Source organism: Narcine bancroftii, chromosome 5 (assembly GCF_036971445.1).
Source record: "Narcine bancroftii isolate sNarBan1 chromosome 5, sNarBan1.hap1, whole genome shotgun sequence".
Taxonomy (NCBI): domain Eukaryota; kingdom Metazoa; phylum Chordata; class Chondrichthyes; order Torpediniformes; family Narcinidae; genus Narcine; species Narcine bancroftii.
This window is the reverse complement of record NC_091473.1, coordinates 99571972-99596237: the sequence shown is the minus strand read 5'-3', so window position 1 is coordinate 99596237 and position 24266 is coordinate 99571972. Positions and strand designations below refer to the sequence as shown.

General features: G+C 41.3%; 1 protein-coding gene across 5 annotated transcripts in view; it reads left to right on the top strand.

Annotated features, from left to right (window-relative positions):
* mysm1 (Myb-like, SWIRM and MPN domains 1) overlaps nucleotides 1-24266 on the top strand; it is a 107221-nt gene that overhangs the window by 55760 nt on the left and 27195 nt on the right. For all 5 annotated transcript variants that reach the window (XM_069938499.1, XM_069938501.1, XM_069938498.1 and 2 more), the window contains 4 exons: nucleotides 1619-1693; nucleotides 2663-2851; nucleotides 7696-7828; nucleotides 8180-8285. In XM_069938499.1, coding sequence (XP_069794600.1) covers nucleotides 1619-1693; nucleotides 2663-2851; nucleotides 7696-7828; nucleotides 8180-8285 — 503 coding nt within the window. The remainder of the gene's footprint in view (nucleotides 1-1618; nucleotides 1694-2662; nucleotides 2852-7695; nucleotides 7829-8179; nucleotides 8286-24266) is intronic.

Below are 24266 nucleotides of genomic sequence, written 5' to 3'. Positions count from 1 at the left end.
GAAAAATGGACAAATAGAAGATCATACATTAATTTTACAGCGAACTAATTTATGACTGTAGGAATTCATGCAATCATACTTGAAATATATTTGCTAAAATAGCATGTTGATTTTAAAAGCAAACAGAGTATGTTGCTCTGGCACAGGAGATGGGAAGCTGCATGGAAAGCAGCAAGTCTGGCAAATAACTTTTTTAAGAATGGGGATGATAGAAAACTGAGTCATTCAGAGTCATCAACTGGATCCTCATTTTATTTGTGGACATAAGTAATTTGAATACTAGAACATGGAATGAAAATGTGAAATTTACTTGGAGGAATGGCAGTTCGTGAAGGTGATACCAGAAACCTGGAGTGGTTTACTGAATGTGTAGTCATTTGGCAAGTGGCATTTAATACAGAAAAGTGTAATGATATATAGTGCCAGAACATTTTTAGGTACTAATTAGAAAAGCATAATCAGTCTTGGACTTCAAAATAGTGTGTAATTATTGAATATATAAGTAAGGAGATGATGTGAAATATTTATAGACAGTAATTGCACTGGAATTAAAGCATTGGTTCAGTTCTGTTCGCCAAATTTTTTTTTAGAAAGTGACAATCCTTTGAGTCTTTTTTAAACAAGGAGATTTTCAAGAATGGTTGAAGGAATTATGTATTTTAGTTGAAAGGTTAGGTCAGAGAATCTGTTATTTTTATTAAAGTAGAGGGGGATGGAAGAAAATTTGATTGAGCTGTGAAAGATTATGATTGGTCTAAATTCAGTTGACTAAAGCTATTCCTAACAGATGTTACTGCAAGAACTAGGGGACAGAGATTTAAGGGTTTGGGCATGAGATGACATTGGATCATCTAAAAAAGTACATTTAAAGGAGTGAGTGGTAAAACTGAAGATTTCTTGTAATGGCACCAGCTTTGCTGCTCAAGGGCTATCTCATTCAGTTCTGTGCCATGGTAAGTATTTTGGGAAAATTCAGCATATTTTGTGCTACGTGAATAGCAAGTTGCTCTTGTTGTAAGGCTGAATTACCCTTTTCTGTGTTGTAAACTCTAAAGTTGAAGTCTTGAATAAAGACACCAATTGTGTATTGTCACAAAATTATGCAGGTAAAGATACAAACAGACAGCCTCTCTGAAACCATAAATCAAAATCAAATCCCAGTTGACTAGTCAGAGCAGAATAGATTGTGCCATCCTTCAAATATGTTGTTCTTTGGAGTTTTTTTATTGAATCTCCTACAGCTTTTAAAATATAATTTGGTTATGGCATTGTAACAAAGTCCTCAGTTACATTTTTTTTCTTGTGTTTTAGTTTTTCACATTTAAAGGAATATTCAGCTGAAGACCATCTTTTAGTTAACAAAAAAAAAGAATTCTCCTTTTTTGCCTCCAGTTTTCTTTGGAGATTTGACCAACAATTTGTGCATAGATTTGTAATGCATTTGCAATGAAGTGGCATATTAGACCATAATATTATAGAAGTCTTAGAGGAAGTTTTGAAAGTGAGAGCACAAAATAAGTAATATATCTTTTAAAAAAATCTTAAAGACATTAGTATGGAAGTATTCCAGTTATAATACTTCTGTCAGTTAGAAATAATGTTATTTACTCTGATTTAGCATGCTCACGTGTCCATGGCAGAAGTAATTGGCCTATTAGGTGGGAGATATTCTTCAGGAAAGGGAGTGTTGGAGGTAAGCAGGATTTTGATTACTATGTATTTGTCTCTCTTTTCCCCTCCCATTGCCAAGGCATTGTGGAGATGTAAGATACTATGGGATTGTCAGTGATAAGACTAGATATTTTATTGGTAAAAGTATTATTTGATAATGATAATGAGTTTAATGTTCACATGCACTAAAATTCTTATTTGCTGCAGCCAAACAGGTACTATTGTAAAAATAAATAAATTAATTAATAGATAGTTATGCAGATTGAATTATCCTGTATAGAAAGTGACAATCATTCTAAAACATGGATAATATTTACAGTTGGTGCTGGGTAAAAAAGTTTCAATAGTGGAGACAAGTATTTTTAAATTATTTACTTAACCTTCTAAAGTTAAAACACACTTTCACTAAAGCAGTGATTTACATTACCTGTTAAGTGTTGAGCAGAGTATGAATGTGCAAACAATGTGCATTCAGAGCAATTCTCCTCTGTATTTCCATGAAATTGGAAATTTCAGGCTCCAGCCAGTATTGATTACTCTCTCATTACAACATCAAATGCTTGTGTCAATAACTTCATTTCCATGTTTCTTGAAAAAATAATTTTCTTTGATTGTAGACTTTTGCTAATTGTTCCCAACACACTGACCATTGCTATATAGCTCTGAGCCTTCAAACCAAATTTATTTCAATTGTTACCTCCTTCCCCTACTTCACTTTTTGTGGCTTCATCTTGCATGCATATTCTTATAATGGTCTGTTTAAATTTAATGTATCATTTTGCAGCAGCTGTTTTAGCAAGCAGTCTGACAAAATATCATTAAAAATGGGCACCAAACTAGCATCATGTCGCATAATGATGAAGGCTCTATTAATTGAAAAATAATTGCTAATTTATGAAAATAATAATAAAACAGTATTGCAATGATAGGAAAATTATTTTTACCATGTGGTGAAGAAGTTTATGTAAAATAATGGATTATTTCTTTACAGATCTGTGTTGCAGAACCATGCAATAGCTTGAGTACAGGACTTCAGTGTGAAATGGACCCAGTGTCACAGACACAAGCATCCGAGGCTCTCGCTGGAAGAGGATACAGCATTGTTGGATGGTACCATTCACATCCTGCTTTTGATCCTAATCCTTCTTTAAGAGACATTGATACTCAAGCTAAATATCAGGTAAAAAATCAGCCAAGATTCACAATTTAAAGAGAGAGAGATTAATATAATAGTTTTGAAGATGTAGGTTGTTTTCTCATTTGTTTTTAATGTTAACGGAATAGGAATCTGTTTCTCACATTCCACATTTCAGTAACTAATATGTATCCCAGACAAAAGAGATACAATAAGTAAGATTTATTTTGCCATTTTTCAAAATCTCTGAGCAATTTCATTCCATCAAGATTCAATTTATTGTCATGTAATAAAGACAGTGCAATAATACACCGAATTTGTTTTTGTCTGCCATACGGCAGACAGATTCGTCATCTGCAGAAATTGCCTGAAGCACCTCTTAAAATCAGAGAAATAGAAGCAAAAGAGTCTCCTCAGAGTCACTGTCCGTGAATTCACCTCCAGCATTTCCACAGCCCTGCAGTCACACAGTCCAGAGTAGCCCAGGCTCCAGATCCGAACCTCTGACATGATCAGGAACGCTTCAGCACCCTTAGCACCCTCTCACATTCCAGTTCTGATATCTGATACCCCTTCATCCAGTCTCGAGTCAGTTACCAGAAGGGGTTCCTCGACTTGTGTTGCTAACAACTCTCCTTCAATAGTAGAATCCCTCACTGGTCCACCACTGTGGCTACCGTCCTGTCGATTGTCTCCTCTGCTTCTTTTTCTCAGACAGGGATGGTCTCCCCGTTTTCTGGTGCCCTGCGCTAATCCCCCGCTTCCCTGAAGGAAATCAGGTGTGGGAAAAAAAAAAGACATGAAGTTGCTTTTGCAGATAAGCAAGGAAAATCCTAAGGGTTTCTACAGGTATATTAAGAGCAAAAGGATAGTACGGGACAAAATTGGTAATCTTGAAGATTAGAGTGGGCAACTATGTATGGAGCCAGAAGAGATGGGAGAGATCTAAATGGTTTTTTTGCTTATGCATCAGGATTTACTCAGGAAACGAGCACAAATTCTAGGGAAGTAAGTGAAACAAGCAGTGGGATCATGGAACCCATACATATTAAAGAGGAGGAGGTGTTTGCTGAGCTAAAGCAAATAAGGGTGGATAAATCCCCAGGGACTGTCAAGATATTCCCTCTGACCTTGAGGGAGGCTAATGTAAAAATAGCAGGGGCCCTGGCAAAAATATTTAATGTCTTTAGCCAAAGGTGAGGTCCCAGAGGATTGGAGGGTAGCTCACATTGTTCCTTTGTTTAAAAAAGACTCCAAAAGTAACCCAGGAAATTATATGCCACTGAGCCTAAAGTCCGTAGTAGGTAAATTATTGGAAGGTGTCCTAAAAGATTACAGATAGTCAACATTGGCTTTGTGCATGGTAGGTCATGTTTAGATTTCACATTTATTGTCAGAGTACATGCATGATGCCTTTTTTCTTGCGGGCGCGGTAGAATTTCCACTAATTGGGAGTGCAAAAAAAATGTACGCAGCATAAACATGTAAGCAAAGAACTGTAAATAAATAACGAATGTAAACAAACTGTGCAATACAGAGAGATCAAAAAGAAAATCAATAAATTGCACAAATAAGAGTCCTTAAATGAGTCTTTGATTGAGTTCATCATTGAGGACTCTGATGGTAGAGGGGTAGCAGCTGTTCCTGACCTGATGGTGCGAGTCTTGTGGCACCTATACCTCTTTCCTGATGGCAGCAGTGAGAACAGGATGTGTGCTGGGTGGTGAGGGTCTTTGATGATTGCTCTTGTTCTCTGAAGACAGTGTTCCCTGTAGATGTATTCAATAGTAGGGAGGATTTTGCCTGTGACATCCTGGGCTGTGTCCACTACTTTTTGGAGGGCTTTACGTTCAGGGCTATATGTGTTCCCATACCAGACTAATGAATCTTATGGGGTTTTTCGAGGAGCTTATCAGGTAAGTTGATGAAGGAAAAGTTTTGGATGTTGCCTACATGGCCTTTGACAAGGATTTACATGGGAGGTTAGACAGGAAGATAAAGGTTTTATTATTGTCACGTAATACTACATTTAGAATGTAACATACATGAAATTCTTTAATTTTGTCTATCGTAAGGAAGGCAGAGTCGCCACTTTGTCCAGTACTCCTCACAGAAATGAGGCCCCAACGAGAAACAAACTTGTGACCCCTGGTTTACAAGGCCAATGTTCTAAGCACTGAGCTATCAGAGCCTGTTTCAAACTCTCAGTATCCATGGTGAGGTAGTAAACTGGATTCAATATTAGCTATGCAGGCGAAGCCAGAGAGTGGTTGTGGTTGAATGCTTATCAGACTGGAGGTCTGATTAATGGAGTACCTCAGGGATCGGTGCTGGGACCATTGTTATTTGTCATCTATGTTAATGATCTGGATGATAATGTGGTAAATTGGATCAGCAAGTTTGCAAATAACACAAAGATTGGGGTGTTATGGACAACGAAGAAGTCTTTCAATGCTTGCAGAGGGATCTGGACCAGCTAGAAATATGGGCTGAAAAATGGCAGATGGAATTTAATGAAGTGTCAGTTGTTGCATTTTGGAAGGACAAACCAAGGTAGGATGTACATGGTAGGACACTGAGGAGTGCAGTAGAACAGAGGAATCTGGGAATGCAGATACATAATTTCCTGAAAGTGGTGTCAAAGGTAGATAGGGTTGTAAAGAGAGCCTTTGCATATTGGCCTTCATAAATCAAAGTATTGAGTTTAGGAGTTGGGATGTTATGGTAAAGTTAAGACATTGATGACATTTGGAGTATTGTGTGCAGTTTTGCTCAACTAACTGCAGGAATGATATTGAGGAGTCTGATGGTAGAGGGGTAGCAGCTGTTACTGAACCTGGAGGTGCAAGACTTGTGGCACCTATACTTCTTTCCTGATGGCAGCAGTTAGAACAGGGCATGTGCTGGGTGGTGTGCAGAGAAGATTTACTAAGATGTTGCTGTAACTTCAGGAACTGGGTTACAGGGAAATTATAAGCATGTTAGGACTTAATTCCCTGGAGCATAGAAGAATGATAGAAATATTTAAAATTATGAGGGGGATAGACAGAGTAAATGTAGATAGACTTTTTCTGAGGGTAGGTGAAATACAAACCTGAGGACATGAGTTAGGGGTGAAAGGGGAACAGTTTAGGGGGAATTTTTTCACACAGAGAGTTGTGGGAATATGGTATCAGCTGCCAGCTGAAGTGGCGAATCAGTCACAATTTTCATATTTAAGAAAAATTGAGATAGGTACATGAATACGATGGGTATGAAGGGCTATGGACTGGGTGCAGGTCAATGGGTCCAGGCAGCACAGTCTAGAAGGGCCGAATGGCCTGTTTCTGTGCCATAATGTTTAATAGTTATATGCTTGAAAATACCATTAGCTTTTCCATTTCCTGTTTCAATGCACAGACATATTCAGCTAGATTATAAATTATTAGCTGTAATGAAGCTTGGGAAATTGGCAGTTGATCATTCCATTATTTTGGCATTTTTGACATTCTATTTTATGCAAAGAATGGAGAACTTGCACCTAGGTTGCACTGGAACTTAGAGATTGTAGGTTATTTCAAAATTCAAAGTGGGATCCATCACAGTAGCCAAACTTCAGGGATTGTTTAGAAGTCATTGCATAAGTACTTAACCATTACCAGCCAAGTATAAGACCTGAAACATTTCATTGTGCACTCAGTTTGCTAAGGAGTCGTACTCCAGCTAATGGGGACAAAACCTCACCGCAATTACTTTTACTTTTCATTTAAGGAGCTGTCTTTTTTATATATATGATAATCAGTCTCTACAATTGTAGCAAGTCATCATTAGTTCTACATGCCAATTCATCTTTGGTGTCCAGTATGGTTTTGGGCACCAAGGGTTTATTTAAATTTTCAAAGTATGCAATGGTCATCTGTAGATAAATAGCACTGTCAAAAGAATTGTCACTTTTTAAAAAATGTTTTAATTCTTAATGAGACAGCAGGCCCCTGAAGGTCATCTCAGTTATTTCTGCTCTTTCTCCAAGCACATCCTCAGGCACAGGACAAAACGGCTGCCAAAAATAATTCTCACTCCAGAAACTTGACACAGTCAGGGGAGAATTCAGACATTTGGGACAACACATCCAATTGCACTGTGTCAACGTAACAAAGAGTCTGGAGAAATGTCCAATTCCTTATGGTGTTCTTGCTCTGTGTTAAATTATTTGCAGTTCTGTGGTGGATTGAATTGTAAATGCATAACAAGGCTAAGATTTAAAATTATGTTTCTGATTCATGGCACTCTACAAAAACTCAACTTTCATATTGAAGTACAGTACAACTTCAATTATCCAAAATGGTTGGGACCAGGTCTATGTCGGATAAACTTTTTTTCGGAGAACTGGGCATTTCTGAAAAACAGCCCAGTAGCAACAGCAAATCACTTGGAACAATGTTTAACCAACAGGGGCAGGCTTTTTAAGCATTAAAATAATGTTTAATTCTCACCAAATAAAATGCTCATCTCCATTGATCACCGACACGTCCCCACCAAGATCCCATTCGTGATGGGAGCCTGAGGTTTCTGCCGGGGAGTTTGAGGTCCATGCCCCGCCAGGAGCCAGAGGTCCCCGCTGCTGCCAGCAGCCTGAGGTCCCTGATCAGTTTGGCTCCAAAAAAATTTTGGATAAATGTGGATTTCTGATTTGATTTGGATATCCTCATTTATCCTAATTTTTTTTAAATTTGGATAAATGAGGATTTCAGATAATCGGAGTTGTATTGTATTCATAAAAAAATATTCTACAAATAATTTTTTTCCCCCAATATCCTCTAAAGTATTTCATGGAGTGTGTGAAATACATAATTCTCCCATTTTTTGTGTGTAGAGTCTAATTACAGGATCCTCGTTCCTCTCTATTTCAGAATTATTTTTCACGTGGAGGAGCTCAATTCGTTGGAATGATCATCAGTCCTTACAACAGTCGCAACTCTTTGCCTTATTCCCAGGTTACGTGTCTTATCGTTAGTGAAGAACTCAGTGCAGATGGCAGTTTCCGTAAGTTGAGAACATTTTATGACTTCTCTCAGGCAGACAAGATGATACTTGTTGTATCTCACCTCTCTGTCCCCTCTTCCTCATCTATATTTCACATTCAATCTTCACACTTGGAGAGAGGAATTGCAATGCTTCATGAATATCCATTTTCACTGACATTGTCTGACATTTACCCTATAATTAATATATAGTGATAGGCATTTTGTGGATCATGGTACAATCAGTTTCTATTTAAACTTGTATTCTCACCCTCTTCACTTTAAGCAAAATTAATTCTTTGATGTCCAATAAAATTTACTGATGTGTAGAACTGTAGATAGGGTTTTGAACCTCTATTTTCTATTAATGTAGGCCTTCCATACAAGTGTGAGCTGAAACAGTTGAATGAAGAGCCTTTATGGGTACAGTTGATAGATAAAGCACGCTGGATAATGGAGAAGTACAAACTCTCCCTAAGGCAAGTGATAATGTTGATTTTAGGAAAAAAAATTTTGTTTATCTATTGTGCTGTACGTTATTTCTTCTTGGTCTTCCAGATTGGGTTCTCATTGGTGGTTATCTAATTAACAATAAACATGCACGCAAATGTGCACACAAACGTCCACGTATATGTAGTACATCAGAATGATCTAAAACTGCGTCTTCAATCAATACTCATAGAACTGTTTCCATTTGTTTCTCAAATTCAGCATTATTTTCAATATAAACTATCTCCTTAACTATGAACTCGTTTATTTTTGCTATCTATGGACATTGTACCATGTTTTTTTTAAATCTGTTCAATATTTCAACATTAATGCTGATGATCTCTTAGTTTCTTAAACTTAAATCTTTTTCTTGATAGTTGTGTTGGGTCCCTATTAATCTTTGGCTTGGCTTCGCGGACGAAGATTTATGGAGGGGGTGAAAAGTCCACGTCAGCTGCAGGCTCGTTTGTGGCTGACAAGTCCGATGCGGGACAGGCAGACACGATTGCAGCGGTTGCAAGGGAAAATTGGTTGGTTGGGGTTGGGTGTTGGGTTTTTCCTCCTTTGCCTTTTGTCAGTGAGGTGGGCTCTGCGGTCTTCTTCAAAGGAGGTTGCTGCCCGCCAAACTGTGAGGCGCCAAGATGCACGGTTTGAGGCGTTATCAGCCCACTGGCGGTGGTCAATGTGGCAGGCACCAAGAGATTTCTTTAGGCAGTCCTTGTACCTTTTCTTTGGTGCACCTCTGTCACGGTGGCCAGTGGAGAGCTCGCCATATAACACGATCTTGGGAAGGCGATGGTCCTCCATTCTGGAGACGTGACCCATCCAGCGCAGCTGGATCTTCAGCAGCGTGGACTCGATGCTGTCGACCTCTGCCATCTCGAGTACTTCGACGTTAGGGGTGTAAGCGCTCCAATGGATGTTGAGGATGGAGCGGAGACAACGCTGGTGGAAGCGTTCTCTGAGCCGTAGGTGGTGCCGGTAGAGGACCCATGATTCGGAGCCGAACAGGAGTGTGGGTATGACAACGGCTCTGTATACGCTTATCTTTGTGAGGTTTTTCATTTGGTTGTTTTTCCAGACTCTTTTGTGTAGTCTTCCAAAGGCGCTATTTGCCTTGGCGAGTCTGTTGTCTATCTCATTGTCGATCCTTGCATCTGATGAAATGGTGCAGCCGAGATAGGTAAACTGGTTGACCGTTTTGAGTTTTGTGTGCCCGAGATGTGATGGGGGCTGGTAGTCATGGTGGGGAGCTGGCTGATGGAGGACCTCAGTTTTCTTCAGGCTGACTTCCAGGCCAAACATTTTGGCAGTTTCCGCAAAGCAGGACGTCAAGCGCTGAAGAGCTGGCTCTGAATGGGCAACTAAAGCGGCATCATCTGCAAAGAGTAGTTCACGGACAAGTTTCTCTTGTGTCTTGGTGTGAGCTTGCAGGCGCCTCAGATTGAAGAGACTGCCATCCGTGCGGTACCGGATGTAAACAGCGTCTTCATTGTTGGGGTCTTTCATGGCTTGGTTCAGCATCATGCTGAAGAAGATTGAAAAGAGGGTTGGTGCGAGAACACAGCCTTGCTTCACGCCATTGTTAATGGAGAAGGGGTCAGAGAGCTCATTGCTGTATCTGACCCGACCTTGTTGGTTTTCGTGCAGTTGGATAATCATGTTGAGGAACTTTGGGGGACATCCGATGCGCTCTAGTATTTGCCAAAGCCCTTTCCTGCTCACGGTGTCGAAGGCTTTGGTGAGGTCAACAAAGGTGATGTAGAGTCCTTTGTTTTGTTCTCTGCACTTTTCTTGGAGCTGTCTGAGGGCAAAGACCATGTCAGTGGTTCCTCTGTTTGCGCGAAAGCCGCACTGTGATTCTGGGAGAATATTCTCGGCGACACTAGGTATTATTCTATTTAGTAGAATCCTAGCGAAGATTTTGCCTGCAATGGAGAGCAACGTGATTCCCCTGTAGTTTGAGCAGTCTGATTTCTCGCCTTTGTTTTTGTACAGGGTGCTGATGGTGGCATCACGAAGATCCTGAGGCAGTTTACCTTGGTCCCAACAAAGCTTGAAAAACTCATGCAGTTTGGCATGCGGAGTTTTGCCGCCAGCCTTCCAGACTTCTGGGGGGATTCCATCCATACCTGCTGCTTTGCCACTTTTCAGTTGTTCGATTGCCTTATATGTCTCATCCAGGGTGGGAACCTCATCCAGCTCTAGCCTTAGGGGCTGTTGAGGGAGCTGGAGCAGGGCGGAATCTTGGACTGAGCGGTTGGCACTGAAAAGAGATTGGAAGTGTTCTGACCATCGGTTGAGGATGGAGATCTTGTCGCTGAGGAGGACTTTGCCGTCTGAGCTGCGCAGCGGGCTTTGGACTTGGGGTGAGGGGCCGTACACAGCCTTTAGAGCCTCGTAGAAACCCCTGAAGTCGCCAATGTCCGCGCTGAGCTGTGTTCGTTTGGCGAGGCTAGTCCACCACTCATTTTGGATCTCCCGGAGTTTGCGCTGAAGATGGCTGTATGCGCGACGGAAGGCTTGTTTCTTCTCTGGACAGGACGGCTTTGTAAGGTGAGCCTGGTGGGCAGCTCGCTTCTTTGCCAGCAGCTCCTGGATTTCCTGGCTGTTTTCGTCAAACCAGTCCTTGTTTTTCCTGGAGGAGAAGCCCAGTACCTCTTCAGTGGATTGCAGTATGGTAGTCTTCAACTGATCCCAGAGGGTTTCAGGGGACGGGTCCGTGAGGCGGGTTGCAATGTCGAGCTTTGCTTTGAGGTTTGCCTGGAAGTTTCCTCTCGCTTCGTCTGACTGCAGGTTTCCAACATTGAACCTCTTTCTGGGGGCTTTAGTGTTCCTGGGCTTTGGCTTGAAGTGAAGGTTGAGCTTGCAGCGAACCAGCCGGTGGTCAGTGTGGCATTCCGCGCTAGGCATGACCCTGGTGTGGAGCACATCTTGTTTGTCACTTTCTCGCACCAGGATGTAGTCCAGGAGGTGCCAGTGTTTGGATCGGGGATGCATCCAGGTGGTCTTAAGGCTGTCCCTCTGCTGAAAAAGGGTGTTTGTAATGACAAGTCGCTGTTCTGCGCAGAGCTCCAACAGGAGGCGCCCATTGTCGTTGCACTTGCCGACGCCATGCTTGCCCAGGATTCCTGGCCAGGTTTCTGAGTCTTTGCCGACACGAGCGTTGAAGTCGCCCAGGATGACAACCTTGTCGGCTGTAGGGGTACGTTGGATGAGGTTGCGCAGGTCGGTGTAGAACTTGTTCTTTTCTGCTGGTTCCGCCTGGAGGGTTGGAGCATAGACACTGATGAGGGTGATGTGACGCTTGTTTTGAAGTGGGAGTCGCATGGACATGATTCGGTCCGAGAGGCCTGTCGGAAGGTTTTCGAGTTTGGAGGCAATGAAGCTCTTGACCATGAAGCCTACACCAGATAGGCATCGTTCATCCGAAGGCTTGCCAGACCAGTAGAGTGTGTAGCCCGCGCCGCGTTCTTGGAGGCTGCCTACATCTGCCAGGCGGACTTCACTGAGAGCGGCTATGTCGATGTCAAGTCTGAGGAGTTCATGTGCAATGAGGGCAGACCGACGTTCAGGTCGGTGGCTGTCAGCCTTGTCTAGCATGGTTCTGATGTTCCAGCATGCTAGCTTGAGTTTGTGAGCATCTTTTGAGGGGGAGGACGTGGAGGGGGAGGACGTGGAGGGGGAGGACGTGGAGGGGGAGGACGTGGAGGGGGAGGACGTGGAGGGGGAGGACGTGGACCTGTCCTCGGGCCTGTGCAAAGGAGCTTTTAGGTGGAGTGCAGTGCGCGCAGTACTGGCCCCACCCTTTACACCCATGGTTCGGGTCCCTATTAATACATTTGGCAAAAATGAACATGTTGCCACGTTGAATTTTAGATTTTCATTATCTCAATTTCTGAAGTAACTTCTTCTGGATCTGATACTTTCCAAATTATAAAATGGAATATTCCCCCTACCTATCTTAAATACTCAGCTGTTAGATCCCAAGTTTTTCTTCACACTTGTACTGTTTAAATTTAATGTTGCCTTTGACCTATACTACCTTACAGTGCACCATGTCCGTGCTGACTGTTTCACTTATCTATACTAATCTCATTTGCCTGCATTAGACCCATATACATCTATGCCTTTTCTGTATAAATCCCTCACCGTGCCTTTTCAAACATTATAATTGTATCTACCTCCACTTCTGATGGCTTGTTCAAGATAACCACCACCGCCTGTACAAAAATACTTGCCCCTCAGATCTCCTTTTAAATTTCTTCTCTCTCACCTTAAACTGATGGCTTTTAGCTCCTGACTCTCCTGCCATGAGAAAAAGATCCTGACAGTACATGTTAACTATGTCAATCATAATTTTAGAAAGCGCTATGTGGTCACCCCTCAGCCTCTTGCATTCCAGTAAGAATAAACTTAGTCTACCAATCTCTCCTTATAAATGCAGCCCTTGATTACAGGCAACATCCAGATGAATCTCTCTGCACTATATCTATTGCTACCACATCTTTTCTGTAATGTGGTGACCAGAACTGTATACAATATGCCAAATGTGATCTAACCATTGCTTTGTACAGCTGCAACATGATATCCCAACTCATTCTCAGTGCCTTGGCTGTAGAAGAGAAACCTGGCAAATGCTTTCTTAACCACACTATCCACCTGCGATGCCACTTTCAGTGAGTCGTAGACTTGCCCTCTGTACTTCAGTGCTCCAAAGGATACACTCATTAACTCTATGTTCTTTTCCAGGATATGACTTCCATTTTGTCATCAAAAGTAAAATTGTGCTAGACTGACCAATGTACAATACATTTGTCTTGGTGTCTCTAATCAATATTCTCCATGGATGGTTTTGTCTTTAAATTTATTTCTTTAAGGCTGTGTGTTGTCGGGAGTGCCGGATGTGGGAGGTCCTGGAGTCTTCCAGACTCCCGGATGTCCATATCTGCACTAGGTGTGTCGAGCTGCAGATTGTCAGGGACCGTGTTAGGGAACTAGAGCTGCAGCTCGATGACCTCAGGCTGGTTAGGGAAACAGAGGTAGTCATAGACAGGAGTTACAGCCAGGTGGTCACGCCAGGGCCACGGGAGGATGAAAGGTGGGTAACTGTTAGGAGAGGGACAAAAGAACGTAAGGTGCCAGAGACGAGCCCTGTGAATGTAATCCTCAGCAATAAGTACGCCTCTTTGAGCACTGTTGAGGGGGACATCAAGGTTGGGGGGAGTGACAGTGGCTGTGCCTCCGGCACGAGGTCGGCCCCTGTAGCTCAGAAAGGGAGGGAAAGGAAGAGGAGGGCAATTGTGGTAGGAGACTCCGTAGTTAAGAGGACGGATAGGGGATTCTGCGGACGCAGCAAGGAGAACCGGATGGTAGTTTGCCTCCCTGGTGCCAGGGTCCGGGATGTTGCTGCTCGTGTCCCAGATATCCTAAAGTGGGAGGGACAGGAGCCAGAGGTCGTGGTACATGTAGGTACCAATGACATAGGGAGAATTAGAGAAGAGGTCCTAAAAAGTGAGTACAGGCAGTTAGGTAGGGAGTTAAAAAGAAGGACCGCAAAGGGGGTAATCTCTGGATTACTCCCTGTGCCACGTGACAGTGTGAATAGAAATAGAATGAGGTGGAGGATTAACACGTGGCTGAAGGGGTGGAGTAAGGGGCAGGGTTTTAAGTTTCTGGATAACTGGGACCTTTTTTGGGGGAGATGTGACCTGTACAGTAAGGACGGGTTACACTTAAATCCCAGGGGGACCAGAATCCTGGCAGAGGTATTTGCTAGGGCTACTCAGGATCCTTTAAACTAGAATGGTTGGGGGGAGGGAACAAAATAGTACAGAGCAGTAAGGAGAAGGTTAGAATGCAAACAATGAAAGTTTGTAGTAAGTATTTGAATATGGATGGGCAGGTGATAGAGAAGGGAAATGCTCTGGAAGAAGATGAAGGGCAATTGGCAGGAAAAGTAAATAATGTTGTTCTTAAAGATGAGGGAAAACAGGGATTAAAAAATGGGAAATCCCTGAAATTCATATATTTTAATGCCAGGAGTATTGTAAAAAAAGGTGGATGAGCTGAAGGTGTGGATTGATACTTGGAAGTATGATGTGGTAGCGATTAGTGAGACATGGTTGCAGGAGGGATGTGATTGGCAACTGAATATCCCTGGGTTTCGTTGTTTTAGGTGTGATAGAGTCGGAGGGGCAAGAGGAGGTGGGGTTGCATTGCTTGTCAGGGAAAATATTACAGCGGTGCCTAGGAAGGATAGATTAGAGGGCACTTCCACAGAGGCTATTTGGGTGGAACTGAGGAGTAGGAAAGGAGAGGTTACACTTGTAGGGGTGTATTATAGACCACCCGGAGGGGACCGAGACCTAGAGGAGCAAATCTGTAGGGAGATACTAGATATTTGTGATAAGCACAGGGTTGTAATTATGGGAGATTTTAATTTTCCACATATAGATTGGGAAACACATTCTGTGAAAGGAATGGATGGGTTAGAGTTTGTGAAATGTGTGCAAGATAGTTTTTTACAACAATATGTAGAGGTGCCGACCAGAGAAGGAGCAGTGTTAGATCTACTGTTGGCAAATGGGATGGGTCAAGTGACGGAGGTTAGTGTTGGCGAGCACTTCGGGTCCAGTGATCATAATGCCATCAGCTTCAATGTCATTATGGAAAGAGAGAAATCAGGGCCAAGGATTGAGGTTTTTGATTGGGGAAAAGCTAGATTTGAAGAGATGCGAAAGGACTTGCAGGGTGTGCATTGGGACAATTTGTTTTATGGGCAGGATGTAGTAGAGAGATGGAAGTCTTTTAAAGATCAGATTTTGAGAGTGCAAAAGCTTTATGTTCCTGTTAGGTTAAAAGGAGGGGCAAAAGGTTTGAGAGAGCCGTGGTTTTCAAGGAATATTGGAAACTTGGTTCGAAGAAAAAGGGAGGCGTACATTAGATATAAGAAGCATGGAGTTAAGGAGATGTTTGAAAGATACATTGAATGTAAGAGGAATCTTAAGAGAGGAATTAGGAAAGCTAAAAGAAGGTACGAGAAAACTATGGCAAGCAGGGTGAAAACTAATCCAAAAGAGTTCTACAAATATGTTAATGGTAAGAGGAAAGCTAGAGACAAAATTGGTCCCTTAGAAAATCAGAGTGGAAAACTGTGTGTGGAACCTAGAGAAATGGGGGAGATATTGAACAGTTTCTTTTCTTCGGTATTCACTAAGGAGAAGGATATTGGGAGATGTGGGATAAAAAAAAGCAAATTGGGTAAATATGGGGAATATAGAGATTACAAAAGGTGTAGTTTTAAGGCTTTTGAAGAATATAAAGGTGGATAAGTCTCCGGGACCAGACGGGATCTTCCCCAGGACATTGAGAGAAGTGAAGGAGGAAATAGCAGAGGCTCTGGCGGTAATTTTCCAAATGTCATTAGATATGGGGATAGTGCCGGAGGATTGGCGCATTGCGCATGTGGTTCCGTTATTTAAAAAGGGTTCAAGGAGGAAGCCTGGCAACTATCGGCCTGTAAGTTTGACGTCTGTGGTAGGTAAATTAATGGAGAAAATTCTTAGAGATAGTACTTATAAACATCTGGATAGACAGGGTCTGATCAGGAGCACTCAACATGGATTTGTGGGAGGAAGGTCATGTTTGACCAATCTGATTGAATTTTTTGAAGAGGTGACTAGGAATGTGGATGAGGGTAGCGCAGTGGATGTTGTCTATATGGATTTCAGTAAGGCCTTTGATAAGGTACCACATGGAAGGTTAGTTAGGAAGGTGCAGTCTTTAGGTATAAATTTTAAGATAGTCAAATGGATTGAACATTGGCTGAAAGGGAGAGGCCAGAGAGTGGTAGTGGATAATTGTCTGTCAGGTTGGAGGCCGGTGACCAGTGGTGTGCCTCAAGGATCTGTATTGGGCCCATTGTTGTTCGTTATATACATTAATGATCTAGATGATGGGGTGGTGAATTGGATTAGTAAATATGCAGACGATACTAAGATAGGTGGAATAGTGGATAATGAAGAAGGTTTTCAAGGATTGCAGAGGGATTTGGGCTGCTTAGAAAAGTGGGCTGAAAAATGGCAGATGGAATTTAATGCTTATAAGTGTGAGGTACTTCATTTTGGTAAGAAGAATCAGAATAGGACATATGTGGTAAATGGGAGAGCATTGAGGAATACAGAAGAGCAGAAAGATTTAGGAGTAACGGTACATCGTTCCCTGAAGGTAGAAACTCACGTGAATAGGGTGGTGAAGAAGGCTTTTAGTATGCTGGCCTTTATCAATCATTGCATGGAATATAGGAGTTGGGAGGTGATGTTGAGATTGTATAAGACGTTGGTGCGGCCTAATTTGGAGTTCTGTGTGCAGTTCTGGTCGCCTAATTATAGGAAGGATATAAACAGAGTGGAGAGAGTGCAGAGAAGGTTTACCAGAATGTTGCCTGGGTTTAAGCATCTGGAGTATGGGGATAGATTGGACAGATTGGGTCTTTATTCTTTGGAGCGTAGAAGGTTGAGAGGGGATTTGATAGAAGTATTTAAGATTATGAAAGGGATAGACAGAATGGATGTGGATAGACTATTTCCGTTAAGAGGAGGAAAGATTAAAACAAGAGGACATGAGTTAAGAATTAAGGGACAGAGGTTTAGAGGTAACATGAGTGGTAGCTGTGTGGAATGATCTTCCGGGAGAAATAGTGGCGGCGGAGTCAATTGTATTATTTAAGAAAAGGTTGGACAGGTATATGGATGAGAAAAAGATGGAGGGTTATGGGCATTGTGCAGGGAGGTGGGATTAGAAAGGGGTGTTTGGTTCGGTGCGGACTAGAAGGGCCTAATGGCCTGTTTCCGTGCTGTAATTGTTATGTTATGTTATGTTACCTTTTGGCTCAGAAGGAATTCTCATTCATTTACAATTAAATCTGTGGTTTTATTTGGGTTAACTTCATTGATGCAACATACTACTTATGCCTTTTGTGAATATTTGAATTAAATAACTACTCAGAAAAAATATTTACTGTTTTGGAATAGACCTGAGTTTGAACTAAAATAATTTTGTTGTATCATTGTTAACCTCCATTGCTTTATTTTACTATAGTTTATTCTTCTTACTTTAATTTTCACTTTGGCAAGTTTCAATTTTTTTTTAGTCATCTCAGTTCTTGTTTTTGCCCATTTTAAGTTACGTTTTTGATATTTTTTTTGTCCCCTTAACATTGAGGTGTAGTAACATAGTGATTATATTGTTAACCTTCAAGTCCAGAAACCTAAACTCATAATTCATAGACATCCATTCATACCCAATTATGGGATCTAGGAATTCAAAAATCATTTGCTAAATTGAATATATTTGCATTAAATACCTGGCATATTTATTTCTTACATCACCATGTATTTGGGAGAAAAAGTTAGACTCCAGAAAAGTATGGATGGTCTGGCCAGAAGGCCAAAGAATATCAAACTTAATTCATCGACTAAGATCACAGAAAATGTACAGCATTCAGGAGGACATTCGGTTCATGATGTGCTGATCGTAAAAGAGCAATGCCATCTAATCCCACCTTCCAGTGGTGTCCCATACCTCTAGAGGACATATTTCTTCAATTACACATCCAAATACTTTTTAAATGAAAATATTTTAAAAATGGCAGATAGTGGAAGTCTAAAATAAAGGACTGGAAATGCTTCACAGGTCAGGCAGCATCACTGGGGAGAGAAACAGAGTTAATGCTTGGAGCGTAAGTCCCTACATCAGAACAATGAATAAGAGATTTTTTAAAAATCCATGAACTTGATGATAAGAATATATGGGACACCGGAATTCTGCCTCGAACACCTTTTCATTCTGCTTATCCAGACCCTAGCAATATGTGGCTGAGAAAAATTGTTTATTTTAAATCTGCATCCCCTGGTTTCTGACAACTCTGCCAAGAGAAATAAATTATTTTACCCTACTGAGTTACAGGAAACATTATAGAGTTTGGAGTTTATTTCCTGGAGCATTGAAGAATGAGGGGAAATTTAATAGACATACAGTACAATTCTGTTTTTCCAAAATGGTCGGGACTGGGGCCGATTTGGATAAACATTTTTTATGGGAGAATCATTTTTTTTAAAAACAGCCCAGTAGCAAGAGCAAATCACTTGTAACAGTGTTTATACAACAACAAGCAACAAGGTAAGACTTTTTAAGCATTAAAATGAAGTTTAAATCTCACCAAAATAAGTGCTGGCCACTGCTGATCACTGACACTTCCTACCGAGGCCCCACTCGTGCCGGGAGCCTCAGGGTCTGGCTCTTGCCCAGGATCTTGAGGTTCCTGCTGTTGGCAGGAGCCAGAGTCCACTGCTGCTGCCACCACTGGGGGCCCGAGGTCCGCAATTGCTGCCGCTGGGAGCCCAACATCCCCGGTCAGTCGGCTCTGAAAAATTTTGGATAAATGAGGATTTCAGATATTCTCTTTTATCCAAAATTTTTTTAAAAACTGAGGATTTCAGAGAATCCGATTTCAGATAATCGGAGTTGTACTGTTCATAATTATGATGGGCATAGATAGAGTAAATGCAAGCAGGCTTTTTGTTCCATGTTTTTATGGTTTTATCTGGACCCCTCAACTTAAAACACCTGCATTTTCCTTGCCTCCTGTTTTCCTCTTAGAAAATAACAATAACTCATTTTGTTATTTGTTTCTGATAACAAATCACGAAAGTGCGAGAGAAACTCAGAGGGTCACACAAGCAGACCTGAAACGTTGGTTACCTTGATGAAGGGCTCAAGCCCGAAACATTGATTACATATCTTTATCTTTGCTCTATAAAATGCACTGTTTGAGCTCCTGAGTTTCTCCAGCATTATGTTTTTACTTTAACCATGGTGTCTGCAGACTTTCGTGTTTTACGTTGGTTACCTTTTATTTCCTATGGATGCTGCGTAACCTGCTGAGTTTCTCCAGCACTTTTGGGTTATGGTGCTTGACCCCAGCATCTGCAGAATTCCTTGTTTAGCTTTCTTTATGGTTAGTTTTCCAAACATGGTAACATCCTCTGTACCATCTCCAGTGCATTCACATCTCTCCTGGGATGCGATGGCCATAACTACACTGTACTCAAACTGTGGTCTAATGCTGTTTTTGCTTTTTTTCTCCCTGCTCTAATATTCTGTGCATTGGCTCATAAAGCATTTTGCATGCTTTGTAAAATGTCTTTGTCACCTTTGTAATCTGTAATATTGCCTTTATGAACCTGAGATTATACATAAAAGGTCTCTGCTGTACTTCCATGAATACATTAGCTTCACACTTGTGTAAATTAAATTTAATTTTCCATTTCTGCCTGATTGTCCAAACCATCTATATTTTCCTGCAGTCTTGGTCTAAAACTTTATTCCTCACTGTCATTAATATAGCAGTTTTTTGTATTATCTATAAACTTCATTTGCGTTCGCTCTGCATTTAGTTATAAATCATACTGTATTATAAAAAGCAAATACCACTAACTGAGCCCTTTTGAACCACAGTGGTTACAAGAACTTCTATCGAGCGTTAACATTTTCTTTTGCCCTCTGACCCACCTTCTTTGAATCCTATGGGCTTTTACGTTCTTTCATACCTGCAGTGTGGGTCTTGTCAAAAGCCTTATTGAAATCCATTACATTAGTCATATGCAATCTTCCCTAACTAATCCATGCTCACTTTTCCCTTTTTAGTATATGCTTTACCAAATGAAAGTATTTTGGAATGGATTCTAATAATTTGACCACCACTGAAGTTAAAATGATTTTATAATTACCTGGTTTATCCTTCCCATTTAAACAATTGGCAAATCTCCAGTTCTCTCGTCCAACTCCTGCAGTCAAAGAATATTGAAAAACTGTAATCCAAACATCTGTAGTGTTTGTTCCTGATTCCAGCATCTGTTGTGTTTCTCATGTGCCCCCATCTGTAGTTTTTTGGGTGTCCCTCTGCAGTTCTTTTTTTCTCCTCCAGATTCTACCAAGACAGCTGGATAGAAATTGTTCCATCAGGCAGACGTAACATGAATTCAAAAAGGGCAGGTCTCATTTGACAAATTTACTGGAGTTATTTGAGGATCTAATGAACGCAGTGGATAGAGGGGAACAGGTGGACGTTGTATACTTGGATTTCCAGAAGTCATTTGATAAGTGGTTCATTAGTCAGGAACGTGCAGCAGTGCCTACACTTCTTGAGGTTGAGGAGCCAAGGCTAATGCCCCCTCCCTCTCTTCTTGACAACCTTTTACAGGAACACAATTGAGAGCTTCCTGCATGGCTCCATCATTGTGTGGTATGGTAGCTGCAAAGTATCAGACCAGATGTCTATACAGAGGAGCATTAAAACAGCTGAGAGGATCACTGGGGTCTCCCTTTCTTTTATTGATGACATTTACTGGGAGCATTTGCTAAATAGGGCTCAAGGAATTATAGAATACCTTTTCCATCCAGTGAACTGTATCTTTAACCCACTACCATCAGGGAGGAGGTTCAGGAGCATCAAAATCAGGCCTGCCAGGCTGGATAACCACAGGATGTGAGATTGATGAATAGTATCTTCCTGAATCATCCTAAATATATGTATTTATTTTGATAATTTTGTGTGTCTACCATGGTATGGAGAGATGTATTTTTTTCTGACAGGTTGTATGTGTATAATCAAATGATAAATTTGATTTAAAAAAAAATCCTTAAGATAAGGGTGCATGGAGTTTGGGGTAAGTAATAACATGGCTAGAGGATTGGTTAACCATTAGAAGGCAGAGAGTTAGGATAAATGGCTGTTTCTCTAGTTTGCAATTAGTGGTAAGCAAAGTGCTGCTGGTTTGGTGCTAGGCCCACAACTGTTCGCTGTACACATTAATGATTTGGACAAGGGGACCAAATGTATCATATCTAAATTTGATAACACTGAAAGAGTGGAAAAGCAAATTATACAGAGAATGTGGAGAAACTTTACTCGTGCTGCTCCATGGGTTTTAACTAAATTTGCAGGGGGATGGGAACCAGAGTGCATAGTAGACAGAGGAGTGGAAGAGGGAAAATATGATGTGAAAATTGCATGCACCATTAGAAGTCAATGAGTTGTACATTTTCTAAAATGCATCTATTTCAGTGCAAGGAGTATTGTAGGAAAGGCAGATGAGCTTAGAGCATGGATTAGCCTGTGGAATCATGACATTGTGGCCATTAGTGAAGCTTGTTTGCAGGAGAGGCAGGACTGGCAGCTCAATGTTCTGGGCTTCTGTTGCTTTAGACGTGATAGAACGGGGGAGGGAGGTGGATAAAAGGGGGAGGAGTGGGATTGCTCATCTACTGAGGCTATATAGGTAGAGCTGAGGAAAGGGAAAGGTATGATCACACTCATGGGATTGTGTTATAGACCACCTAATAGTCAATGAGGATTGGAGGATCCTATTTGTAGAGAGATAGCAGACAGCTGCAGAAACATAAGGTTGTGATGGTAAGGGATTTTAATTTTCCACATATTGACTGGGACTCCTAAATAGCTGGATAATGTAGAGTTTGTCAAATGTGTTCAGGAAAATTTTCTAAATTAATATATTAGAGGCACCAACTAGAGATAATTAAATACTAGATTTTTCTTTTGGGAACGAGATAGGACAGGTGTAGGGGAACATTTTGGGTCCAGTGACTATAGTGCCATAAATTTCAAGTTAATTATGGAGAAGGATAGGTCTGGGCCTAGGGATGAGATTCTAAATTGGAGAAAGGCAAATTTTGAAATGAGAAAGGATCTAGAATACCTGGATTGGGATAAGTTGTTTTTAGGCAAGGATGTGCAAGGTAAGTGGAGGACCTTCAAAGGTGAAATTTTGAGAGTACAGAGTTTGTCTGTTCCTGTCAGGATTAAAGGTAAGGTTAGCAGGCATAGGGAACCTTGGTTTTCAAGGGATATTCGGGATCTGGTTTAGACGAGGAGAGAGGTGTAGAGCAGGTACAGGCAACGTGGAAAAAATGAGGTACTTGAGGTATATAAAAATGAAGAAAAACCTCAAGAAAGAAATCAGGAAAGCTAAAAGATGACATGAGGTTGCTTGCTTTGGGAGACAATGTGAAGGAAAATCCTAAGAGTTTCTACAGGTATATTAAGAGAAAACGGATAGTAAGGGACAGAATATATTCCTTGAAGATCAGAGTGGTCGGCTTTGCATGAAGCCAAAAGAGATGGGGAAGATCTTAATTTTTTTTTAAATCAGTGTTCACTCAGGAAAAGAGCACAAAGGGAAGTAAGGAAAACAAGCAGAGGTCATGGAACCTATACAGATTAAAGAGAAGGAAGTGCTTGCACTTAAAGCAAATAGGGGTGGATAAATCCACAGGGCCTAACAAGTTATTCCCTCAGACATGGAGGGAGGCTAGTGTAGAAATTGCAGGGGCTCTGGCAGAAATATTTAAAATGTCCTTAGCCATGGGTGTGGTGCCGGATCATTGGAAGGAAGCTCACATTGTTCCGTGTTTAAAAAAGGCTCCAAAAATAACCCTGTAAATTATAGGCCAGTGAGCCTGATGTCAGTAAAAAGTAAATTATTGGAAGGTGTTATAAGAGATCTAATATACAATTATTTGGATAGCCAGAAACTGATGAGGAATAGTCAACATGGCTTTGTGCATGGTAGGTAGAGTTTTTTGAGGAGGTTGACGAAGAAAAGACTGTGGATGTGGTCTACATCACTGGTTCTCAACCTTTTCCTTTCCATTCGTTTAAGGTGATATGTGAGAAGGAAGGAAAGGTTGAGAACCACTGCTCTAGACTCGATTGAAATATTTTGCTTGAGAAAAATTGTCATTGGCCCATTTCCTTTAAAGTTATTAAACCGTGCAATAAAGAGTCAATAAAGTACGATTAAAACAGTGGTTTTCAAACCTTTTTCTTTCCACTAACAAAGCATCTTAAGCAATCCCTTACTAATCACAGAGCATCTTTGGCATTGGGATTACTTAAAGTGGTATGTGAGTGGAAAGAAAAATGTTGAGAACCACTGGATGGATCCACGAGGGAGGTTTGTCAGGAAGGTTCAGAAACCCGGTATTCATGTTGAAGTAGTGAATTGGATTCAACAATGGCTGGACAGGAGAAGCCAGAGAGCAGTGGCGGATGATTGCTTCTCAGACTGAAGGTCTGTGACTAGTGGTGTGCCGCAGGGATCAGTGCTGGGACCATTTTTGTTTGTCATCTATATCAATGATCAGATGATAATGTGTTTGCAGATGACACCAAGATTAGAGGCGTTGTGAAGAATGAGGGGAGATTTGATAGAGGTATACACAATTATGATAGATATAGATAGAGTAAATGCAAGTGGTCTTTTTTCACTGAGGTCAAGTGAAATACATACCAAATGACATGGGTTAAGGAAGAAAGGATAGAAGTTCATGGGGAATACTAGGGGGAATTTCTTCACACAAAGAGTGATGAGAGTATGGAATGGGCTGCTGGCTGAAGGGTGAATGTGGCTCAATTTGAACAAGAAAAATTTGGACAGGTAACATAGATGGAAGGGGTATAGAGGGAAATGAACTGAATGCAGGTCAGTGGGACTAGGCAGAATACTAGTTTTGCACAGACCAGAGGGGCTAAAGAGCATGTTTCTGTGCTGTAATATTCTATGGTTTTACGGTACTCATTTCTTGATCTTTTTCCTTCCTTGGATTGGTGTCATATTGTTAGATCTTTCATAGGTTGGCCACCATTCCCCAGAAAGTGCACAGATTGGAGACCAAGACATTTTTAAGGGGGCTATGTTTGACCCACCTGTTCCTTTTTGTCTGTCTGGCAGTTATTTCCTGCCCTCATTTGAACTGAGGGGAGGCTATCATTTGGAGCGTACCATCCATCAAACTTTGGCAACTGGTGCGTGTTGGAAGCTGGGCTTTGAGTCAGGAGAGTTTAAAAGGTAAGTGGAGTAACAATAGGTTGGAATCTGGGCTACAGA